At 42.6% G+C, this 25,777-nt stretch overlaps 1 protein-coding gene across 2 annotated transcripts in view; it reads right to left on the bottom strand.

The window, feature by feature from the left end:
* Positions 1-25,067, bottom strand: part of B4GALT5 (beta-1,4-galactosyltransferase 5) — a 53,007-nt gene extending 27,940 nt beyond the window's left edge. The window contains exon 1 of one of the 2 annotated variants that reach the window (XM_083508212.1): positions 24,831-25,067. In XM_083508212.1, the coding sequence (XP_083364338.1) occupies positions 24,831-24,846 (16 nt within the window). In that variant the 5' untranslated portion in view covers positions 24,847-25,067. Of the gene's footprint in view, positions 1-20,024; positions 20,553-24,830 lie in introns of those variants that run through there. The other variant, XM_083508211.1, reaches the window with a different exon arrangement.
* Between the last annotated feature and the right edge of the window lie 710 nt (positions 25,068-25,777).

Raw genomic sequence — 25,777 nt, 5'->3', positions numbered from 1 at the left:
GCTGCATCAATAGGAGTATAGCATCTAGATCAAGGGAAGTAATAGTGCCACTGTATTCTGCTCTGGTCAGACCTCACCTGGAGTACTGTGTCTAGTTCTGGGCACCACAGTTCAAGAAGGACACTGACAAACTGGAATGTGTCCAGAGGAGGGCAACCAAAATGGTCAAAGGCCTGGGAACGATGCCTTATGAGGAACGGCTAAGGGAGCTGGGCATGTTTAGCCTGGAGAAGAGGAGGTTAAGGGGTGATATGATAGCCATGTTCAAATATATAAAAGGATGTCATATAGAGGAGGGAGAAAGTTTGTTTTCTGCTGCTCCAGAAAAGCGGACATGGAGCAATGGATCCAAACTACAAGAAAGAAGATTCCACCTAAACATTAGGAAGAACTTCCTGACAGTAAGAGCTGTTTGACAGTGGAATTTGCTGCCAAGGAGTGTGGTGGAGTCTCCTACTTTGGAGGTCTTTAAGCAGAGGCTTGACAACCATATGTCAGGAGTGCTCTGATGGTGTTTCCTGCTTGGCAGGGGGTTGGACTCGATGGCCCTTGTGGTCTATTCCAACTCTATGATTCTAACCCATATATACTATCAGCTACTCTTTGGGTTCCTTAAAATTTTTAATCACTTAGTCATTTTCAACAGCAAAGTGATATCTATAATCTCTTATCACCTTGAATGAACCAGACAGAGGAAAAAGAATGTAGTTGATGGCATATACAGTTATGCTTCAAATATTTCTTAAGAAAGCAGCAGTCTGCAGATAAACTCATTCCCCTCTTCAGGCATATACTAGATGGAAATCTTAAACTAAGATCATCCACTCTAGATGTACAATACATTCTTCAGTTACAAACTGGTGAAACAATCCCATTCTTGTTTGGCTTTTCAAACCAGGACATCTTTAGCAAAGACTTTCCTGCAGAGCAGATGTGCATAACAGATGACAGCACAACAGCACTGCAGGAGGATTTCATTGCTTTCTGCTGCTCTGGAGGCTGCTGCTGTAACAATCTTCTCTGACTCAGCAGCTGAAGGGGATGCTGGGAAGGCAGCGACATAAAAAAGCCGTACATTATTAATGTGGACTCTGGCAGTAGGCCATGAGTCAGAAAAACACTGAGAAACACAGGACTGTGGACAGAGAGGCAGCAAGGCCTTTGCCTAGTTAAGCATTTCACACCATTCTGTTTACATTTCCCATTTGGATTCTGGCTGTACTTCACATTTCTATCTCAATAATTGGCCAAAGGTGTGGGGGAGCTGGTGGAAAAACCTCAGGGGAAAAGAGCACTCAGAACCCTTAAATGGGGCTTCTCCCTTCTCCATGTGCTTCAGAGGGTCTTTTCACTTCTCTCAGTGCACACCATCTTTACTATGGCTGTGGGACATGAAACCCAGTTCCTAAAGCATCCAACAGAGCTTTTTTATCTGAGTAACAGTGAAAACGCATTGTTTCCCACATTCAATATATTGCTGGTCAGGGACTTCTTGTTTATGCTGTTTAAGCTTAAACTCAAATGTAGCTGGGACACTGAAACTGTGTTTCTCGATACACTACTCCATCTAAAGAATTGCCTTCAGCTCTGGATTTCTCACTACCCTCCCAGTCTTACTTGACAAGCCATTATTACATTTCTGGCTAAAGGAATGTGTTAACGCACACTGAAGTCTGCTTAGAGTTGGTATTTAGTACTTGCATGTTTATGCCCTGATGGGGGAGTAGGTGTGTAGACAGCTTCCCAGATCAAAAACTACACTTCTAACTTGTTCCTGTCAGGGAAATGATCTAAAGGTGGTTTCATTGTAGCCTAACTTAGTATTGATTGCTTTTACATCATGAAATCTCCATGGTTCCTGGAATTGGGTTTACAGACATACTTCAAGTAATCTATTATTAGACCCTGCAAACTATTGTGAGTATAACCAAGTTACATATTAGGAGAAGGGGTCTGAAACTCTAACAGTAAGTGGCTTGCCTAAGGCCATAATTAATTTATGGTGATGGTGAAACTTGAACTAGTGATCTTTCCTCTCTTGTTGTAGTGCTATGACTTCCTTGCCCTAAAGATCTTAGTGATTAGCTACTGACATGTACTTAGACTACATTTTATATACCGTTTCAAAGGAAGACTCAATGCTGGTAATCAGCTTCAACGAGGAATGAACAATCAACAGCATGCAAGCCACTGGTTGTGCAACAAGGAGCCAAGGACAAGTGTACTATGATACAGGGCAATTTAACACTGCAAACACTACCTTTGGAATGTATTTATGATGCATTTCTAGAACCATCAGCAGCTTTGTAAATGGCGATGTGGCCCAAAGTCTACAATTGTGCTCCTTACAAGCATGAAACCCTTGGCAAAAGGCATTTAAACAGTTTTAGGACCTCTTACATTTGACATCAAGTTTTCATAACACACACGTTAAGTGACTCCGCTTGTCTACAACTTGTTTTGAGAGAGAAAATAAATCAACTAAGTAAATCCTCATGAATTCAGCCCTAGCTTTTTCCACTGAACTTTTCATTGAGAGGCTGTACATCATACATCAGTTAAGAAAATTCTTCCAGCTTTGGTCCCTTCTGATGTCAGTGACAACTGGCCAAATCTTCCCCTCTATACATGGTGCCAAGAATTCTGGAATCTAAAAATAGCTGTCTAGTGTAAACTGAAAGGTGCAACTGGAAACCCTCCAAAGCTAAATTACACATATTTTCAAGATGCTGCTGAAGACTCTACACATTTTGGTTTTGGCTCAGTAATCAGCCATTATTTGTGGTCACCACTACCCTTCCCTGAATCCACAGAGCATTCTCTGACCATGTCCCAAACTCTGACATCGCTTTCCTTTTCCCTGCCATTTTTCTGCCATCTGGTTAAGAAATTAAAAAAACAGATATGTTATCAATTTGCGTGGTTAGATTTTTTAAAAGTTAGACCTAATACTTTAGCTGACTTCTATCTACAGATGTTCAGTTATACTACATGTTCATGTATATACTATGTTATACTACATGTTCATGTATATACTATGTTATACCATGTTCATGGAACATAATCTTTCTCGGCTATAAGTGATCGCCAAAAAGGACAGTAAATTTTTTCATGCTATATTATTATTTTGTTTTAAGTATGTAAAAAGGCAGACTATAAATGTTCTATAATAAAAAAATAAGTTGTTAGTATCTTGTGTTGTGCTGGACTTTTTGGAACCTTCTATTGTTTCTGCCCAGTATGCCAATGTTCAGCACAATGATACTCCTACTAACCTCTCTCCAAGTGCTCTCCCTTTGGGATAGGTTTTGCTTGCACTGTTTTTGGTTTTTCTAAAGCACAGAGTGACAATAACTCAAACAGGAGGATCCGGGGTGGCATCTTGGCTAAGGCAATCCTGGTGAATTTATATTGTACATTTTGCTATCTACTTTTTGAGTGGGTGGGGTGAATAAAGCTTGCCTATACCAAGATGGAAAGTTATGTTTCCTTATGGAAATGACAGCTAGATAAGGAATAAAAGGCCATGGAAAGTGGCAGAGAGTTTTGCCAAGAGCTAGCCCACTGACTATTGCAGCGCCCTTTCATGCTTTCAACTAGCAAAAGGTAAGGGTAAGGTAAATAGCAGCTGGTTGATTAAGTCCAGTCAAATGTGACTATGGGGTGCGGTACTCATCTCGCTTCAGGCCAAGGGAGCCGACGTTTGTCCACAGACAGCTTTCCAGGTCATGTGGCCAGCAACTAACATTTTTAACAAACCATCAGCCTGTTCACTATGTGGGCTGAAAGCTTTTAAACTAGATTTTAAATAAACCCACAAAATTAAAAACATGTTTAGTAACCTAACAGGCTGTATTTCAATGTTGGCTGAAGTATAAAGGAATCTCACTCCTCCACAGCCAGCATGTAAACACAGGCTACTTGCCTCTCAAGAAGGCTAGTAAAAAAGCCTTATCTCAAGCAGATACCTCCTCTGCCAATCCACTGCAAACCTGCTTGGTTAATATGATGGCCATAGAGAAATGGGATTTCATTCCTCTGCAGCTAAGCTAGTATAGCTAGCACAGCAATTACGTGAACTGACAAGAGGAGGGATAGAGAGATTTGACCCTTCTCCACCTGCTTAGTCGCCTGCAATGAATTCCATATACTTGTATGCATGGAATTCCTGGTTGCCTATGGCTACCAGGCAAGCTGTTAAACATGGCTGTCTTAAACAAAACATCAAGTCTCATGGGATTCTATTCAAGGTATACTCCATATCTTATTCCCTGCTCGGCAGGATACTGAAGCTTCATTTCATGAGTGAAAGGCAGGAAGGATTTTTTTATATGGACAACTCAAAACACAAGTCTGGGTTTCCTCTACTTACAAGAGGATATGTTATTTTGCTCTCTGCTATAACTACAGTATCTAAACACTCCAGAGCTCTCTCCTGTTGGGAGTCTGTTGTATAGGGAAGCCTTTAATTGCTCCTGGGACTGTGCCAGTAAAAAAAGGATCTTGAGTACATTTCTCCAGAGACACCTCTGACGGGAAGATAAATCTAAAGAGAGATGTATAGTATAGCTTTTTCTCAAAAGCAACACCAGTTCCAGGAGGCAGCAATAATAATTGAAAATGATGATTTATCTGATGCACCATTTTATCTGAGATTCAGAACCACCATTTAAAAAAAATAGTGGCACGAATCATATTTGAATAACTTAAAATTTGCTTCGCAAACAGAGCGTTGTGGCACAAAACAAGGCAGAATGTCGCTTTCCTGACACAAACCCAATTAACACAGTATTGCAAATAAAGACTTCAGTTTCTATTCAATATTAATAATCCCCAAGGTAAACCCACTGAAACTAACACTGATTTAGTCCTCTTAATTTAAATGAGTCAACTCTAAGTAGAACTTAGTTGGATAAAATCCTAAATTTTCCAGCTTATGAAGGTTTTCAGTAGCCCATCTGCCCACATACCTATCTTGATAACTTGGCCTAAAGTAAAGAATAACTGCTTTAGTAAAGCTTCCCTGCTTAGTAGCCTAGAACCAATTAAGCAAGTGACCATTTACAAGCATGAAATGAGCTCAATGAAGTTTCATAACTATTTTTATGAATTGATGGAAATTTTTTATAACAGAAAAGAAAGTGTTACATCACATAGACACCATGCATGCCTTCTTATTCCCTATCGTTTTACCTTTGGTTTCCACAACGTCAAAACTTGCACACATGATGTATGTGTTGTTTGGATAAGCACTTAGCCCTTTATGCAACTCTGAGATTAGTTGAAGTCTCTTGTGTACAAGGAGACAACATCATATGCAACTAAACAAACCTAGCAGGAAACCAATATTCAGATCCCATTGTAGAAAACGGCTGAAGTGAGAGTTACCAGTGCCTTGACATGATTTCCTTTTGCTACTTATTGCTGTACAACAGAGGAACATGTGGAAGAGATGGCGTTTTATGCTACAGCAGCATATTAAGTGGCCAGAAACTCACATCCAGAACTTATGTGTGATTTAATGCTATGAAGAAAATGAATTAAGCTGAAGAAAAATTTAAGATGTACTGTACATACTAAGAGATTATGAAAAGCTGTGCTAAAAAGACAGCTTTCAGAATTAAATAGCAAGTGGACTTCCTATATGGACTCCGGGATTCAGTGACCTTGGGAAAGAAAGCAGGAAAATGCTGATGGCATCAACTCTGGCAGCATTGTCTATATGAAAAGGAGGAGCAGGAAGTCTGTGTAGAATGAACTGGATGGCCTTATGAACTCATAAGGTGAAAAAATGTGATTAAAGATTTTAAAAATGAACTCAGGGAGATAACAAAACATTTTTGCCATCAACAGGAAGCTGATCTGTCAGAAGAGGATGTAAAGGAAACAGGCATCTTTGGGTTACGAACATCAATGTGATATAGCTACACGTGATCAATGCAGTTCTAAGACATATTGCACAAAGTCTTTCAGGACACAATCAGACTGATGTAGAAGGTACTACTCTTGAGTACTGTGTTCCATTTGAGGAATAATTCTAGACTGAGAAGTGTAGTGTTTTGCCTACATAAACCTTTGCTAACCAGGTTAGAAGTATTATCAAAAGTTGCTTTTTCTTTCTTTTCAGGATTGTCAAAGACTTTTGGGAATGCCAAAGAAACACATATAGCTTAGCAACATCATGCTTTATCACTTTACACAACTTGACGCATCCCCTGACAACTTCCAAATAAAAATTGATTAAAAAACGCAAATTCCTTCTTTCTGAAAAAGGCAGCAAGCAAACAGCAGTGTTTGGACTGCTGGAGAAACTCATTCCTTTCTCTTGATATAGTATTTCCACAGGTTACAAAAAATAATTTTATCAACTTGTTTATCTTTAATACAGTGGTACCCCGCAAGACGAACGCCTCGGAAGACGAAAAACTCGCTAGACGAAGGAGTTTTTCGTTTTCTTAGCCATTTCGCAAGACGCATTTCCCTATGGGCTTGCTTTGCAAAAAGAAGCTTGCCCCGCAAGCTCCGGGGATAGCGGGGAAGCGCAGCGCGTCTTCCCCGCTGTCCCAGGACCTCTTTTGTTTTGTTTTTTTTAATATTTTTTATTACATTTTTTCCAGATAGAGATAAACAACACAGAAAAACAAAGAAAACAAGAAAAGAAAAGAAAAAAGACAGATTATTTCCAAAGCTTGTTTCAATCCTCCTTCGAACTTCCCCACATCTCCCGCACAATGCAATCTTAATAATAAATTTGTCAGCAAATTATAACCTTGTTTCATGTGCTTCTTTTGTACTTTCAATTGCATTTTAAGTTTGAATTACTTATTATCCAATTACTCAAGTCCCAGGACCTCTTTTGAAGCAAGGGGCGGCGGGGAGAAGATTGCTTCTCCCCGTTGCCAGCCCCGCAATCTCCGGGGACAGAGGGGAAGGCGCACGCGCCTTCCCCTCTCTCCCCGGACCCCTTTTGAACCAAGGGGCGGCAACAGGGAGAAGCGATTCTCCCCGCTGCCCCTTCCCTTGCTTTAAAACAGGTCCAGGGACAGAGGGGCTCTGTCCCCGGAGATTGTGGGGCAGGCAACGGGGAGAAGCAATCTTCTCCCCGCCGCCCCTTGCTTTAAACAGGTCCGGGGACAGAGGGGAAGGTGCGCGGCGCTTCCCCTCTGTCCCCGGACGGTCTCCATAGGAACGCATTGATTGATTTTCAATGCATTCCTATGGGAAACCGTGCTTCGCAAGACGAAAAACTCACAAGAAGAAAAAACTTGCGGAACAAATTAATTTCGTCTTGCGAGGCACCACTGTATACTGCCTTATTAAATTGAAGACTAAAGTACATGTTTGCAGAAGATGTTGTTTTGTTTTTACTTTAAAGGGAACCAGAGGGGAAGTCAGAATTTAATCACATCACTGGGAGAGGGGACCTAAGACTTCCCACCATATCATTTCCCCCTAGTCTAAACCCTTTCCCTCAAAACTGATGTTAGCTTAGCCAGAGGTAGGGAAAAGCACACCATCCTCTGATGCCAATGTCTGGTCAAATCCAGAGCACTTCACAGCTGTTTCAAAAACAGTGTTTAGCGATAAAATCACATATATCCCATGTAACATTTAGTTTGGCTTCAAGTTAGATTTCCAATTCTCTGTTGAAGCTGATAATCAATTTAATGCATGCTCTTTATATCAGGGTGGCCAACTTTTCATACCAAGTCGACTGCAAGAGTACTTTGACACAGAACCTGCAGGCTGCCCACTGCCTTGTCACATGAGGCAAGAGGGAGTGAACAAGGCCAACATCTGATGCCCACCCCCCCCCCATCCTCATGCTACTTTCTGAAAGCAGGGTCAGCAGGCTTCGGAAATGAGGCATGAAGCTTTGGCAGGGTCCTAGAACCCTCCCACCTCCTCCCCAAAGCTGGGGGGAAATGGTAACTAGGCTTTGGGAAGGAAGGCAGAGGACTCTGGGACCCTATCAGAGCACTCACACCTCCTTCCCAAAGCCCAATGCCTTGCTTACCCAGCTTTGGGAAGGTGGTGCAAGGACTGAGGGGGCATCAAATGGTGCTGAGTGCCACCAAAAAAGGCATTGCAGGTTGCATGTGGTCCTTGGGCCATACAGTGTTTACATGTTGAATTACCTCCCAAGGAGAAAGGTACCTCAAATTACAAATGAATTTCAGATTCTCATTTCCCATTTCAACCTCAGTTTCACAGCGTGTCGGATTCATATAATCTGTCTCTATTGCTTTAACTGATGGATCCAAGGTGGTCTTTAAACATTATTAATGCCGTGACCGGGGTTTGAAATCCCCTGGGCACCAACTGCAGAACAAACATACAAAGTTCCAGTTCGGGGAGGAGGGGGACCCACACAAGTTGTGTGATTTTGCAAAGAATGAAAAGCATAAAACATTAACTGTAACTGGCCTAATGAATGCAATATATTCTTAATGTAATATATTGTTTGGGTGCAAGGGACTAGACTTTCTTCATTTTTAATATAAATTTCTGAACACCTTTACTACCACTGCTCCAACATGTTTGACCACATTCATGGAAGACAATCTTACTCGGCTATAAGAAGAAAGAAGATATGAACCACATTCAATATTATCATCAAAATGGCTACCATTCAGCAGCACGGGAAAAAATGACTGTTAACAAGCAAACCGGCAGTGACAGGTTGAAATAGCACCAAGGATGTATAAAATTGATCCATTAAATCAGGTTGTGTCAAAACTGAAGGTTTGACGTGACAGCTCAATCTCATATTTTCCAAAGAATATTTACAAGCCTTGCATTTTCAAGAGATGTTTTCACCACTGTCTCATTTAAATCTGATCAGAACAGACTGAACTGACAGAGCGCACTTAAAAATTACCACTGCAAAGAATCCAAGCAAGACTTAAAAGACCAGGTGTTCAGAAAACAATGTACAGTTGCACCCATCAAGATCTGTATGCATAAAAAGCAGTGACTGGTTACTTATTGCTCTAGTTGCATATAATATAAAGACACACAAACCATATTAAAATGCCCCATTGCATAGATTTTTGTGAGATTCCAAACATAGTTCTCCATTCACTACTATCATTTTTAAGGGCTTTGTTAACTATAGAAAGGGCATTCTCTGTGGCACTTCCTAAGTTATGGCGCTCCCTAAGTTATGGAACTCCCTCTCCACAGAGGTGTGGCACACCTCTTTATAACAGCATACGTTTAGGACCCATTTTACTTCCATAAATGTAAAATTGTTATAAACTGTTTTTGATATTGTGTTTTAATTGTTGTAACTTGCTCTGGAACCTTAGGGTGAAGGGCAGGTAATATATTGTAATATTAACGCTGTGCAGCAATTAATGCATTGCAGGGGGTGGACTTGACCTTCAGGATCCCTTCAAAATCAATAATTCAATGATTCTATGGGTCAAACTGAGATAAGAGATAAACATATCCAGTATAAAAAAGATTCACACGCAAGCAAGGCTTTATTGCACTCTGAGATCCTTGCTTGATTTGTTTTCAATCAGGATTAATGTCCAAAGGTTCAAGCAGTTACATCTTGATTAGTCTCATAGAAGCCAATATGCAAGGAATACAGTCAGAAGTCCAGTTCATAGATCAGGCAGCCTTTTCAGATAACATGGAAGGGGGAATCATAGAATTGAAGAGTTGGAAGGGACCAGAAGGGTCATCTAGTCCAACCCTCTGCAATGCAGAAATCCTGCCCACAGCTATCCCTGGTTGGGCTTAAACCACCAATCTTCTGGTTAACAGCCAGACACAATGACCTATTGCACCACCTGAAGGGGAAGAAATGTCTCAGGATATAAGTCAAATTCAGAGCAACAGAAGACAGGAAATAGCACATGCAACCTCTAGATATGGCCTCTCTCTGTGTTTAAATGATGCAAATAGCTCCACCTGTTAAAATGTCAAAGCTGTTACTGGACATGCATAGTATCAATATGGTTTTTCCAGCAGCAGCAAAAGCAAAAGCCCTTTTTTTTAGAGAGAGATGCATGTTTACCAGTCTCATATACAGAATAAGCAAACAAACCTCTTTCATAAAAGAGGACCTCTCCAACTTCTGTGTTGCTGACACTAGCACTACTCCTAGCAACAAACTATTCTGATCACTACAATACTTGTTTGCACCCAAAGAGGAGGCAAACACGGCGTGTTGTTTATTAAGTGTTACTGTAATGAAAACATGTTGCATGGTTTGGTGATCTTCTATCAAACTTTGGTTAGTAGCAGAAAAGGCGAACTATTCCCTCAACCTTATGAATACCACCAGAGCCACTCCTTTCGTACAGAGACTGATCTGGAAGCAAAGCTCTAAACAGAACGACATGTTATCACTGCTCCATTGCTTTGAGCAATAAACCCATTAAAGCTGAGGAGTTATAGAGCCAAGCAATATTCCATTTAAAGACTGACCCTACAATTTGCAGATCATGCACTATTCAGCAGCCAAGAATACAAAGTCCAGTCAGCAACAATATACAAGGTCACTTCCACCATGTGGAAGGGGTGTGTATTAGAGGATTGATCACCTTCATTCAAACTTGAATGCTCTACACTTGGGATTTTAAGGAAAATTGACATGGTCAAATAAAGGCCATATAGTAAACTGCATTTTTAACCACTGCAATATGGATCCACTGTATTGAAGATATGAAGTATAAAACAAACTATTTGTTAAATTTGGTAGCATAATGAGGCACAGGCAGGAAAAAAATTGGGATCTACTTGTAGATCTAAACGTTTTGCTGGAGATCAACAAGGACTTCAATTTCCAATTGTTTTCCAATAGTACATTGCATTATATGCCGAGGTGCCTTTGAAGATGGAAATGATAGCTAGTACAGCCTTCAGCAGCCGGACTGCTGACTGGGAACAGGAGGGCTAATTTTACAAGACCAATTTTGGCCTGAAAGCATCAGCTTCCGATTACAATCATACCTTGGTTTTCGAACAGCTTACTTCATGAACAACTTGGAACTCAAATGTTGCAAACCCGGAAATAGGTTTGTGAACTTTGACTCTGAAGCCGAATGTCTGGTGTGGCTTCTGCTTGGCTGCAGAATGCTCCTGTAGTCATTTGGAAGCTGCGTCTTGGTTTCCGAATGTTTCAGAAGTCGAACGGACTTCCAGAACGCATTCTGTTCGAAAACCAAGGTACGACTGTAGATTTCTGCCTCAATTCAAGGTGCTGGTTTTTACTCATTTATACAGCTCTGGACCACAATACCACAGAGATCTCCTCTCCCTACAATGTCAGGGGTGCCCAAACTTTTTTCAAAGAGGGCCAGATTTGATGAAGTGAACATGTGAGAGGGCCAACCAAAGTTGATGAGCTTTTTTTAGGATTGCAGTTGCTAAGCTTTTTTTAGGATTTTACTCCAAGACATATACAGCCATGGGGGCCAGCTAGCAGGCTGGATTAGGCCCCCAAGACAGACTTTGGACATGCTTGCCCTACATGAACCTACCTATTGTCAATTTAGGCTCTTCTTTGTGTGCCCCCTCAGATGGGTGTTGAAAGTGTCACCCTAAGGACAGGCTCTTCAGTGGTGCCTCCCCAATTGTGGAATACTCTCCCCAGAGAGATTTGCTTGGCACCCTCATCATCAACTTCGAGGTGCCAGGCAAGGATGTCCCTGTTCTTCCACGCATTTGGCTCTTAATTGGGGTTATACAGTATAATGATACCCAAGCCTGTATTGGTGTTCATCATCCTTTTTATGTTATTGCAGGATAAGACTTTTATTGCAGGATAAGACTTTTAGTTTTATCTCCTTTTAACTTTTTATATTTTTAAATTTTTGTATAATGTATGGGTTTTGAATTACAAGTTGCTATGATACATTTTATGTATAAGTGATGAATAAATGCTATTAATGATAATAGGTTTGTCTTAAAATAAGGCCTAACTATCCATATTTCTTGATCCGATCCAGGAAGGATCCCCTCCTCACAGGCAAGAAGCTAGTCCAAAAACACTGCAAGATCAGAAACACACAGCTCAGAAAGATCTTATATTTATAGGTCTGCCTATCACTCACTACCACAGTAAAATATGCAAAAGTCTGCAGCCAGTTTGCATAATGTACAAAGATACAATTTGCATGAATATGACATCAGGTCATGATTACAGATACATTTTCATGCATTCTGTAGCTGCATACATATGTATTTCCATTTTCTAAAACCCATTATTCTTCATAGAGATAAGAATAAGCCCCAGATTTTTTTCTTATGATAAACTGCAGCCCAAGCTTTTGAAGAGCTGACTCTTTTCAAATTGTAGGATAGAACCCTGCTGGGAAACAGCACCGGAGTCAACTAGTGAAAGACAATTTTTCATATGTCCCTGTAAGTAAGGAAATGAAAACAGCAGCAGTGTTATATGGCTCAAGTGGTGAAAATTTAGCTGTACTTTCTTACAAAAGTGATATGTGTAAACCAGTCCATCTGGCATTTCCCATGTTCATGCAAAATGGTCACCATGCATACTGGCTGGCCTGGTAGCTGTTCACCATTTCCTGAAAGAGACACAGGCAGCCACCCTGCTGCCTGTATGTAGAATGCAGGAGTTGTTGTAGCCTACAGGATTCAAGGTGTGCTTCTGAGTGGGTGCAGGAGGGACAACTCCATCATGTAAACATGCATTCAGCACACCCTAGACCCATTAAGTCAACCCCACCCAACTGAGGCAAGGGTCAAGAGAGCAAGAATCTGGTTACATCATTTTGGGAGTGCTATCCGTATCACGAGGCCGCATGAATTGAAATTTATCCCACTGGGGAGGAGCTGCATTGGAAACTTCAACTGGAGTTGCCACAACAGTGTTATCTAAGCCTAAGGCACTACAAAGCTGAATGACTTTATCCTCAAAGTGCCATGCCAGGTATTCCATTGGGAATCTAAATACATGCGATAAGAAAAGGAAGATGCGGTCCACGTGAAAAGCTTTTTCTAATTCACTTAGTAAGATTTTCTGATAACCAGAAAATTTAAAGAATATTGTCAAACAATGACCAGCATGTAAAAAAAACCTGCAGCTTAGCAGCTACTGTGCATGTGCAAGCACCGAAACCCGGAAGTAACCCTTTCAGGTTGTAACTTCTGGGTTGCCACGGGATGCAACCTGAAAAAATGTAACATGAAGCAAACATAACAGGAGGTATGAGTGTATGTGAAATAGATGTAGTCCTTATGTACTGTACTGCCAATACCACCTGAGTACAGAAACCAGGCTTGGCTTTAGACTGAGAGAAAGACAAGGGAGCAATGGAACAAGTTTGTTCTCTTAAGATAAATTTTAACTAGTCCAAACTTTGGTAGAAAATTAGTGTATACAACTGACAACTGTTTGTCTAGTGAGACCTTGAGAAGTATACCTGTTAGGAGCTAATGTTTATAACAATGTGCTTTGTAGCCTACTAAGACTATGATATTTCTCAAAGCCAGCCAAAGGTTTCCTAACTACAAGTGAGTTCTCTCTCTTTCTGAAATCTAGGTATCAAGCTAGGAAAATAGTTTGCATTACACATTCCCAGTCAGCAATTGCATGAACTTTATTCAGTTCACATTAACACAGTTCAAGAAGGATTGCAAGCTTGAAATAATTTGTAGGAAAGGATCAGGGTCTAAGAGAAAACCCAGCTAATTAGGCCAATCCCCAGCTTGAAGACAAGACCCTCTTCCCTGATCCACTAAATGATCACAAGTGGGCGGAGGGGGGGGGAAGAGTCTGGTGCTTTTTATTTATTTTCAATATTTCACAAAGTTGTTAGAGCTTGCAGAATGAGACTAAAGTAAAAACATGCACTGGGTAATAAAAACATGATGGAGCTTTTAAAAAACAAACATGAAGTACAGGGTAGAAAATAATATATTTTTTAAAAAAATCTATTGCCTTTAGAAGGCATGGGAAATAATTTGACCACCTAGGGCACAAGTACATTGAAAGTAGGCACTGTGAGCTCCCTATGGAGGTCATTCTGTTCTGGGGTGCCAAAATTGAAAAGGTCTTTTTACTCATAACCACCTGTACCTAACCTGGCAGGAACACACAAAGAAGGGCACCCACTTACTTACTCAAAGGAGCCCAGGGCAGCAAGCAAGCAATAAAACAATTTTAAAAACATATTTAAGACATCTAAAAAATGTATATAAAAAAAGAAAATTCATTGTTAAGTGGGTACATGTGAAGAAAGTAGTTATTGGTTGCAATTTAACCTACTTTTCATTCATTTGGATGGGTGATAAAATAGTTCCTTAAAGATGCATCTGTCACACAAAAATTACTAACAAAAGATCATATGAAAGCAATTTACTATCATAAACAAATTCAGTGCAGCAATAACAACATACCAATGGCTGCACTCCAAAAATATATTTAACTCCCAAAAGTTTGAAGGAGAGAGCAACATTTGGCACCAGAAACCTGTCAATGTAGGGGACAAATGCATTTCTTTTGGGCAGGAATTCCACAACCAGGGTACTACTACAGTGGTACCTCGGGTTACAGATGCTTCAGGTTACAAACACTTCAGGTTACAGACTCCGCTAACCCAGAAATAGTACCTCAGGTTAAGAACTTTGCTTCAGGATGAGAACAGAAATGGTGCTGCGGCAGCAGCGGGAGGCCCCATTAGCTAAAGTGGTACCTCAGGTTAAGAACAGTTTCAGGTTAAGAACGGACCTCCAGAACGAATTAAGTTCTTAACCTGAGGTACCACTGTACAGAGAACTCGCTGTTCCAAATTACTGCCAGTGTGATACACTAATTAACTAGACTATGAGAAGGGCTTCCCCCACAGCTCTCAAGGCTTGGGTTGGCATTTTTCAATAACATTTTAAGCTACCCTGAACATAGGAAACGACCTTAAACAATTCTAGCCCAATGCCGTCTACTCCTTGCCCAATACTGTCTTGCGCTGCCTGCTCTTAAGGATCTCATTAAGTCGTAAGACATTCTCATTAAAAGAAGAATTTGTGCTCTACCAAGTTGCTAAGCACAGTACACCATTAAACCTATAAATACAAACCTGCTTTGCAGAAAATGCAGACATGCAAGCCACAATATATGGTTCATGGGCAGCATTTGGCTTGCAATTCATACATTGTATAGTCCTGCTTTAAACACATCATATTCTTTTTTTATGGGGGAGAATCCCCTCCAGCTCCCTTCAAGCTCCAATTCTAGATGTAAACTTTGGAAAACACATGATGTGAGTTAGCTATTAAACTTAGTTATTTTGTCACCATGAATTATTTTGCTTATCCATTTCAGGACTCTGAAATGTCTACTGCAGCACTAATTCCTGAGAGTAACCATATTACTCTACTGCAGTAAGAACAACATTTTGTGGTATTTTAAAAACAAGCTTACAGACTCCATGCATCACATTTTGTTTGTGACCGTGGAAATATCCCTGTGATATATTTCCCCTACTAGAACTGACTTTGCCTCAAAGTACATAGCCTGAGGAAGCCAAAGCTCACTGCCAGCAGCAGCATCAATATTGAGAATTATATTAAGAAAAGCAAGTAAAAAACTTTTAATGAATAGGAGTGTCTCTAAGGACAACACATCTAAAATAAAACCATGGGACAGAGAGTTGAACTATCTTATGATACTGTAGGAAAATGTAGTTACTATGAAAGGAATTGCTCTTCTATATATGTAACAGATAAGCATATAATTTAGACACCATTGAAAGTCAACCCAAATTAGCATTCAGCACTGCCCCAACCCTCTCCCTAAAAAATGTTGATGTCTTCAGTGGAGAGCTTCCAAGGACCTGTGCAGCTATGGGTAGGATATCCACCTACAATCTGAGTTGATTGGGGGACATATTGCCTTCCCAGACCCTCTGAGACTATGTCTGAGGTAAACAAAATTACCCTATTCTTCACACTCATGAGAATGGTAGGTGATCTCACTAATGCACTCAACAGTGGCAAGTTGGTGAATTCAATAGTGTGGACTGTTGAACACATCTCACATTACATTTTTGAAGCTATAAGAACAAGATTAATAGCCCAGTCCTATGTATGCTTTTCCAAAAGTGCCAGTTTATTCAATGTTTACTCCCAAATGCAAATATGTACTAAAAGAATAATGCATACAGGACTTGATGTTCATTTAGCACAATCTGTGAGGCAATGCTAACAATCAAGTCTTCCTGGTGTTGCCTCTCTGGGATAAGATTGCCGTTACCATATAATAAAGACTTTTCAGTGTTGGCACTATGCTTACAGAATGTCTTGCCACCTGAGATCTACACCAGGGACCTTTTAAAAGTGCCAATATATTCTTTTAAATAGATATAGTTAGGCAGGTGTGTTGTTGTTAAAAGTGTTGGTTTTATAGCAGATATTAGACTGTTTGGTTATTTCCTTTGCCAAGTATGACTATTATGAAGTGTTTATTATTAGATTGCTGTAAAAAAGGTGTTTTTTATTTTAAAAAACTAATTATTTTCAGTGCACATTAATAAAAAACAATAACTTACATGGCCTATGCAAACTGGGAAGAAAAATCACAACCTTGCTAAATTGAACTGCTTGCCATCAAGTTTCAGTGGCTCTAACATTTTACTGAGTGCAAGGTACAGTGATTCAGATAGTTTTCAAACTACTCTTAACAAGCAATAAATTCATTCTTAGGTTTCTGCAACTGCAGTATCACTAGTTTACTTAAAGTAACCAATGACTAATGCATTCAGTATCAATTGACATTTAAGCTAGCTACTCTGTGTGACATTAAACTGGCAGATATGCCTGCCATCTCCTCTATAGGTGAAGCTATATCCTAACTGTTGCTGGCTAGGGGTTGGGGTTGTAGGAGTGTGGGAGGCAGTGTTAACCATTTTTTGCCTTTCCAATGCCTTCAATTGGGTGATTAATTTATGTTGGCATTTTTGGTGAAGCGCTTGGGACCAGAGAATGAATTTAGGATGACATGTAACTTTGTTTATCCCTCTCCTCACCTGTAACATGCCCATTCCCCACTCTTTACACCAGCATAACTTTTGCCAGAGGGTTTCTCCTCATGGTAAGTAGATATGCCAGGACAAGTTATTTATGTTGCTGAATAGGGGCAAGAGAGCAAGGGGGAGAGAAGTGCCACATCCTAACATCTCCCAGCTAGCAAATCTGAGGGTTAGGATTGCACCACACTACTGAAGCCTTTAGGTTCAAAAAGCTAGGTTTATTACATTGTTTTAAGGGTCGGGTGCCTCATTGTACAATAAATGAATATTACATGTTACAAATGGCAGGCTTCATACTGCAGGGAAGGTACCGAAATCAGCATTCAATCACAATAGAAATTAAATATTACTAAAGTTTGCACCCAACATTATAAGGGGAACACAAACCTGCAAATTCCTTGGAAAGCACTACAGTAATAAAGAAATGTTTTTAAAGAATTTGATCATGAGGTAGAAGCCATTTCTTCTCCATGTGTCCAGATATGTCATATCAGAATACTAACATAAGGATTTCTAGGCTCTTACTGCCTTGAGGTAACTGTTTATTTACATCTGTATTTCCCAAACTTCTGAGTTCACTGACCCACTTATGAGCATATAAAATTGCCATTGACCCCAACCAAAAATCTTAACAATATAAATGAAATCAGGTCAAGAAATATCAGTAAGCAAACACCTTTTAATCAATCACCACTATTAGGAAGCATAAAATGTACAATATAAGGAATATTATTATAATCTGGAACCACCTTATTAAATGCTGAGACTCCTCACTGGCAAGGGAAGGGCACTCTGTATATATTCCCATGCCCTTTACTTCTGAAGCTCATAGTTCCTAACTATTTTTTTCAAACTATGTTGTGAATTTCTTTCCCACCCAAAGAGCCTTTTTCAGCCCCTAGATCTTTATTCATCCCCTGCACAGTACTATCAACCACTTTGGGAAACACCAATTTAGACGGGTCAGATCATGGTATCTAACTGAAATAATACCAAAATTCTGTCCTAAAGCTTGTATACAGGAACATTCACATACTCAGCGAACCATTTCTGTGATATAAAAGAAATTCCTATTTAGCATTAAATGAATACATTCTTACTGCAAAACCATCCAAAGTATCCCTCAAATTTCCTAATTGTATGTCAATTCAAACACAGCCAAGACCTAAATAAATACTGTTATTCTCAAGAGGAATGATCTGATCCCAAACTCCATTAGACAGTAACAGTAGCAATGTGGCAGGTGATCGAAAGTATAATAAAACTTTGTTTCACTCTCACCAGACATAAAAAGACCACAAACATGACAGCACAGAAAGTAAAATCTGCAAGGAGATAGCAATTAGATGAACTGCAGTAATTTTTGCTTAAGTGAACAGAAAAATGTCCCTTATAATAGATGTTTAATAATAGGTATTTAACAATCAGCAGAATATGAGCTTAACTACATAAACAGCAGTACCTTATGGTATTTAGGAGCGAGGCAACCAACATCACTAATTATTCATTCAATGCTTTTTACTATCACCACCAAGCATTTGAACCTGCTGCCAAATCTCTACCTGGAAGGCCCAACCTGCAAGTTTTACCTATGCTTTTTAACATATCCATTTGGGAATTACTCAGGTGGAGGTCCTAGCCAACCAGACCAATTCCCTCCATTATGCCTTTTTAAACGAGGCACCAATGCCCAGATTACAGGAGGAAAGGAAGAGGAAATCTACACTCAATCACTCTTCACAACCTCCCATGAAAATATACCTAACATCTTCCTTCTGTTTGTATGTAGAAGGGGAGAGGATAAAATGGTGAATTAGTCAAGGTCAGGATACAAAGGGGGGGGGGAGAGGGAGAGAGGGAGAGAGAGAGAGAGAGAGAGAGAGAGAGAGAGAACACACTTTGAAGGAAGAGATAATTCATAGCCAGGAGGGAGGAACTGGTGTCAAAAGACTATTCTTAAAGCACACACAGGGATATACCGAACCCCCAAATTAACGAAAAGCCCCCCAAAAATAATACTTGCAAGAGTGTCGATGCCTACCAAAACGCACGGACTTTATGTTTTATAAACAGGAATAATGCTGTGGACATGCTGCAATATAGATCCACACCAGAGACACGCTACAACAACGCAAAGTATACCTCACCCCCCCTCCTTTCTATGCAGGCGCAAAGGAGAGGAAATGAATGCCTCGGATTCTTAGAACGGAACCGGGGAGGGCGAGAGCGGGAAAAGCGGGCGGCGAGGTGTACTGGAGACGGAGGAAACTAGCCAGGCCCAAGCCAGGCCGGGGGGGGGGGTCTGTGTGTGTGTGTGTGTGTGTGTGTGTGTGTGTAGAGGTGGGTTAGGGGTATCCTCTCGAAGTTTCTGTATTTGCATATAATATTGTGGGGTGGGGCTGTAGGCTACGAAAATGTGCTGTTTTACACACAGATCTCAAGGCACACACCTTTGGAGGGGAGGGGGCGAGATATGGCTGTGGCGGCGGTGGGGGGGGATGCCTGAGATCCCGCCCCAAGGCTGCGGCAGTCGAGACCACGCAGCTTGTCAGCCGGGCCTGAGCAGCATTGGGGGGGGGTGGCTGTTCACTCCACATCACCTCCCGCCCGGCAGCAGCAGCAGCACCCCTAAACATCCGGCTCGCCCCCTCCCCTTTCCCGACCGTTAGGAGGGAAGTGGCTGTGGGAGGGGGGAGAACCCTCCTCGCCTTTCCTCAAAAAAATAAACACCCACCCGCTCAGGCGAGGGGGGGAATGAAGAGGCGACCCCCCCACACACAATGCTTCTCCTCACAGGAAGGAGGCAGGGGAGGCTCCATCTTGGGGCTCCCCCCTCCCCACATATATGAAGCAGTCGTCACCCCATTTTATCCGCCCCCCCTCCACACACGGTCACTTTCAGGTCCTGAGGCAATTGGCCCTCGAGAACGCGCCCGCGCGCGCTCCCCACCCCCCCCCCCACCCTAGGTTTCCCTCACGGATTCTCCCGCCGGGCTTCGCCCTTCTCCTCACCGATGCCGGGCGCCACATAGACGAAGTAGAGGAAGGAAGAGGAGAGCGAGAAGAAGAAGAGGGCGGCCAGCAGCGAGCGCCGAGGGAGCCTCCAGGGCCTCCGAGGGCTCCGCTGCCACCGCATGGTCCGGCCCCGCCGCGCCCCCGCCGCCGTTCGCGGGAGGAGGAGGAGGAGGGCAGCCCGGCTGAGGAGGAGCGGGAGGGCTGAGGCAGGCGGCGGCGCACTGAGGTTCCTCCTGCTGCTGCTGCTGCTGGCTGTGGAGCTGCGGCGGCGGCGGCTCCTCCTCCCTTTCCCTCAGTCGCCTCTCTCTCGCTCCGTGCGCGCCTCTCCTCGGCTCCGACGCCGCCGCCGCATGAATGAAGAGCCGGCCTCCGAGGGCGCCTCATAAACACCCTCCTTTCCCACCCCTCTTTTCCCTCCCCCGCTCCCTCCTCTTTCTTGTCCTCCTCCCTCGCCTCCCCTTTTCTCCTCCTCTGTGGTCGCGGCGGAGGCTGGAGCCGGCGGCGGAGAGAGGCTGTAGGGGGCGGGGAGTGGGAGGCGCCAGCGGGAGGCGGAGCCAGGCCCTCACCGAGAGCGCCTCACCTCACGGCCCAAAACTGAGGAGCCCGGAGGCGGAGGCGGAGGCGTCGCCGCTCTCCGCTCTCCCTTCGCCCAAGCTGAGCCCTGGAGTTACACCGGTAGCTTTTGACCTCCCTCAGACATTTTTTTTTTCTTCCCTCAAAATCAAATTTAATTATACAATCTATTAAGGTACAACCTGTCACAAGGGTCGTCGTTGTTGTTTTTTAATTAAAAAATGGCATCAGGTATACACGCCATCCATGCATTTAAAAACGAAAACCAAAAAAAAACCTATGCTTGGAACAGGTTGTTTACCTATTAACTATCATCTTCTTTTTCATTATTCCTCCACTGCGTTTAATACAGTACTGGACATGTCAAGGGCAAACACGTAGGTTGACGTAAAAATAAAAAAAAATCTGCACCTAAGACTAACGCCTTGCTGCCTTACTCAATATATTGTTATATTTTTCATTTATTCGTTACATTTGTATACCGCGCTTCGTCTTAAAGATCTCGGGGCAGTTCGCAGCATCAAGGTATATAATAGAAACAAAATACATAAAACACACAAACACGTTTTGATTACGTTTATCATGTGTTTTGTGCTTTTTATATTGTACCCACGGGTATTGGGCGGCACACAAATAAATAAGTGCAAAAGGATATAAGAGGAGCAGTGCTCTGGCAAGGTTGGCCCTTCATCCCGGTGACACACCAACTGTATGATGTGTGTTATACCCCAAAAAAGCAGTGTCTAAGTGGAGAAGTGTTTGAAATATCGTGTTCCCAGAAGTCGCTCTGCCTTGACCTGTTTTCTTTAAAGAGACCTCAGTCCGAACATCAGCATCCTGGTCCAGGGATAAGAGTTCGTAGTCAGCCTCCTCGGTCTCTGCTAAGTAGTCTGAATGTAGGAGGAACTTGGCGCCCTTTAGTCAAGTTGCCTCAGCAAGCTGAGATGCTGGAATGGAGCGTGTTGCTTGGTCGCTGGATTTTGGTTGGGAGGAACATATTGCCATGTTGCATGTTCCAGCTGCGTAGGCCTTCTAATACGCTCCACCCTGTTGCTCACATACACATATAACCTTCTTTTCTCATTGTGTATGACCTTTCTGTCTGTGTAAAAGGTCACACTCTCAAATTGGAGGCCCAATTCTTTTTCTATCAACTCTGCCAGTTCTACTGCCAGCATGGCGCCACACAGCTGAAGCCTTGGCATGAAGTGTTCTTGGAGTGGTGACAGCTTGGCTTTTCCCAAGACGAAACCCAAATTGAGGCAATCTTCAGCAGGTTGATGGCCTCATCTGGAGTGAGTACAGACTTCAGTCTGTCATCCATGTAAAAGTCTCTTTCAATAAATTGGTGCACATCTTATCTAAACTTCTCTGCTACAATCTTTGCAGTTTGGTATTGTCACAAGCGTTGTTGTTTTTTAATTAAAAAAATGGCATCAGGTATACACGCCATCCATGCATTTAAAAAAGAAAACAAAACAAAAACTATGCTTGGAACAGGTTGTTTACCTATTAACTATCGCTTTCCTTTTCATTACTCCTCCACTGCATTTAATACAGTACTGGACATGTCAAGGGCAAACACGTAGGTTGACGTAAAAATAAAAAAATCCGCACCTAAGACTAACGCCTTGCTGCCTTACTCAATATATTGTTATATTTTTCATTTACATTCGTTACATTTGTATACCATGCTTTGTCTGAAAGATCTTGGGGCAGTTCGCAGCATCAAGGTACAGTATATAATAGAAACAAAATACATAAAACACACAAACACTTTTTGATTACGTTTATCATGTGTTTTGTGCTTTTTATATTGTACCTACGGGTATTGGGCGGCACACAAATAAATAAATAAATGCAAAAGGATATAAGAGGAGCAGTGCTCCTCTGGCAAGGTTGGCCCTTCATCCCGGTGACACACCAACTGTATGATGTGTGTTATACACCGAAAAAGCAGTGTCTAAGTGGAGAAGTGTTTGAAACATCGTGCTCCCAGAAGTCGCTCTGCCTTGACCTGTTTTCTTTAAAGAGACCTCAGTCCGAACATCAGCATCCTGGTCCAGGGATAAGAGTTCATAGTCAGCCTCCTCGGTCTCTGCTAAGTAGTCTGAATGTAGGAGGAACTTGGCGCCCTTTAGTCAGGCAGAGGGCCTTCTTGGTAGTGGCGCCCGCCCTGTGGAACGCCCTTCCAGCAGATGTCAAAGCGATAAACAACTACCTGACATTCAGAAGACATCTTAAGGCAGCCCTGTTCAGGGAAGTTTTTAACGTGTGATTTTACTGTATTTTTGGTTTTATGGAAGCCGCCCAGAGTGGCTGGGGAGGCCCAGCCAGATGGGCGGGGTATAAATAATAAATTATTATTATTATTATTATAGTCAAGTTGCCTCAGCAAGCTGAGATGCTGGAATGGAGTGTGTTGCTTGGTCGCTGGATTTTGGTTGGGAGGAACATATTGCCATGTTGCATGTTCCAGCTGCGTAGGCCTTCTAATACGCTCCACCCTGTTGCTCACATACACATAGAACCTTCTTTTCTCATTGTGTATGACCTTTCTGTCTGTGTAAAAGGTCACACTCTCAAATTGGAGGCCCAATTCTTTTTCTATCAACTCTGCCAGTTCTACTGCCAGCATGGCGCCACACAGCTCAAGCCTTGGCATGAAGTGTCCTTGGAGTGGTGACAGCTTGGCTTTTCCCAAGACGAAACCCAAGTTGAGGCAATCTTCAGCAGGTTGATGGCCTCATCTGGAGTGAGTACAGACTTCAGTCCGTCATCCATGTAAAAGTCTCTTTCAATAAATTGGTGCACATGTTATCTAAACTTCTCTTCTACAATCTTTGCAGTTTGGTACGGTCCATAGTTTGCAATAGCCGGGGATGGTCCATTTCATGCAGTATTCCTGGATGTCTGCTTGTCACTGTACCATAAGAAGCGCAGATAGTTACGGTGGTCTTCTCTCATGAGAAAGAAGTAGAACATCTGAAGCGGAGGAGACCTCTGACCAGCCTGTTGGTCAGGTCCGAGCCGATGAGGAAAGCCTTGTTCAGTAAGAAGCCCTGGAACTGGGCGCTGGAGTCGATCACTACTCTGATCTGCCCAGGTTTCTGTGGACGGTACACACCAAAGAATGGGAGGTACCAGAATTCTTCACAGTGGTGAAGGGTTCAGCATGTACGTTCGCTAACATCTTGTCTATGAAATCGACAAAATGGCTTTTCATCCCTTTTCGCTTGCCTCATGTGCATGTACTACCACTCGGTAATGTTTTTAGAGTCTCCGTCAAATTCCAGTATTTAACAGTTATATCTGACTTGGTTCTTCATAACTTAATCAGGAAATACTGCTGCAATTTTTACAGACCCAAATTTGTGAATGTAATGTAGATCTTTTTACCATAATGAATATATTTAAATATCTTGTCTCACAGTGAAGCATTGGATATATACCATAGATATGTGAAGAAAGCTTGACTTGTGTTGTTGTTTTTTTAAAATAAGTTGGCCTCTCTTTGTTTATCACTGCTAACTGTCCTGGTATCCGAATCTTTCAGTGGCTCGTTCTGTGTTCTTGTTTATATGGAGTTGTGTCTAAATTTTTTACGGAGTTGAAAGGGGTGGGCGCCACTACCAAGAAGGCCCTCTGTCTGGTTCCCTGTAACCTCACTTCTCGCAGTGAGGGAACCACCAGAAGGCCCTCGGTGCTGGACCTCAGTGTCCTGGCTGAACGATGGGGGTGGAGACACTCCTTCGGGTATACAGGACCGAGGCCATTTAGGGCTTTAAAGGTCAGCACCAACACTTTGAATTGTGCTCGGAAATCACAATTTAAAATGACAAAGAGAAAAGATAAAAGCAATTTAAAAACAAAAACGGAGCCCTCTCTGCCCAGCAGCCGTAGAAGCACTCCTTTATGGAGCCTGTCAGGCCCCGCCCTAAGCCAGATGGAGAGAAGCAGGACAGGGCCCTTCAGGCTCCCAGCAGGTCAGTCCTGGCTCTGGACACCAGCACACATACTGAGAGTGAACTGTATCTGTTTCCCACCCAAGCTGAAGAGGTCGAAGAACTCTGGTCTAGCCAGGGTTTGGTTGCTTTGCTCATCCAATACAACATACATCTTCACAGCCTGCTCCGGATGCCCTGCAGTGAAAACCTTGGCCAGGCTTACCTGATTGCAAGACCGGCCACCGTTTTCCACACCACAAACCTGAGTGCAGCGGACACCCACCTCTGTCCTGGCTCATTCGCAGCTGGTTTTGGCGTCCTTTCCACTGCCGCTGGAGCTGCTTCAGCTGAAGAACCTGAAGAGTGTGCCGGAGGAGAGCTATTTGGGTGTAAGTCAGTTGGGTGCTTCTCCCTGCTACATTCACGACACCTGACCTTGGTCAGACGGTCCTTTGCCATGTGGTCCTTGGTCCTTTAGCAAGGCTTACCGCTCTCCCCGTGGCTCCTCTCTGAACTCTCTGCATTTGTTCAAAGGGTGTGGTTTCTTGTGCAATGGACAGGCTGACTCCGTCGACTTCTCCATCTTGGGCTTGCTGGCATCATCTAACACGTCTGTCTTCCTCACTGAAAACACTACTTTGGGTGTGATGTCCCTAGTGGATTTATTCTCTTTGTAAGAATCTCCATAGAGGGACGCGGGTGGCGCTGTGGGTTAAACCACAGAGCCCAGGACTTGCCAATCAGAAGGTCGGCAGTTCGAATCCCCGCAAGGGGGTGAGCTCCCGTTGCTCAGTCCCTGCTCCTGCCCACCTAGCAGTTCGAAAGCACATCAAAGTGCAAGTAGATAAATACCTTCCAGCGGGAAGGTAAACAGCATTTCCATGCGCTGCCCTGGTTTGCCAGAAGCAGCTTAGTCATGCTGGCCACATGACCCTGAAGCTGTACGCTGGCTCCCTTGGCCAATAAAGAGAGATGAGCATCGCAACCCCAGAGTGAGTCACGACTGGACCTATTGGTCAGGGGTCCCTTTACCTTTAAGAATTTCCATAGAATCCAGCCAAGTCAGTTTGTGGGTCACTTCTTTCTTTCGTGATCTGTGTGACAAATGGAAAAACGGTTGTGAAAGGGGGATAGGCACCGCCATGCTTTTCTTTGTAGGTGGTGACCTCTGTACCCCACCTTTCGTGTAGAGGTAGCAGAAGCTTAGCTGTGATTTCTTTCTGGGACATG

This window comes from Podarcis liolepis (assembly GCF_965112155.1).
Source record: "Podarcis liolepis genome assembly, chromosome: 6".
Classification (NCBI taxonomy): Eukaryota; Metazoa; Chordata; class Lepidosauria; order Squamata; family Lacertidae; genus Podarcis; species Podarcis liolepis.
This window is presented reverse-complemented; position numbering and strand designations above follow the sequence as displayed.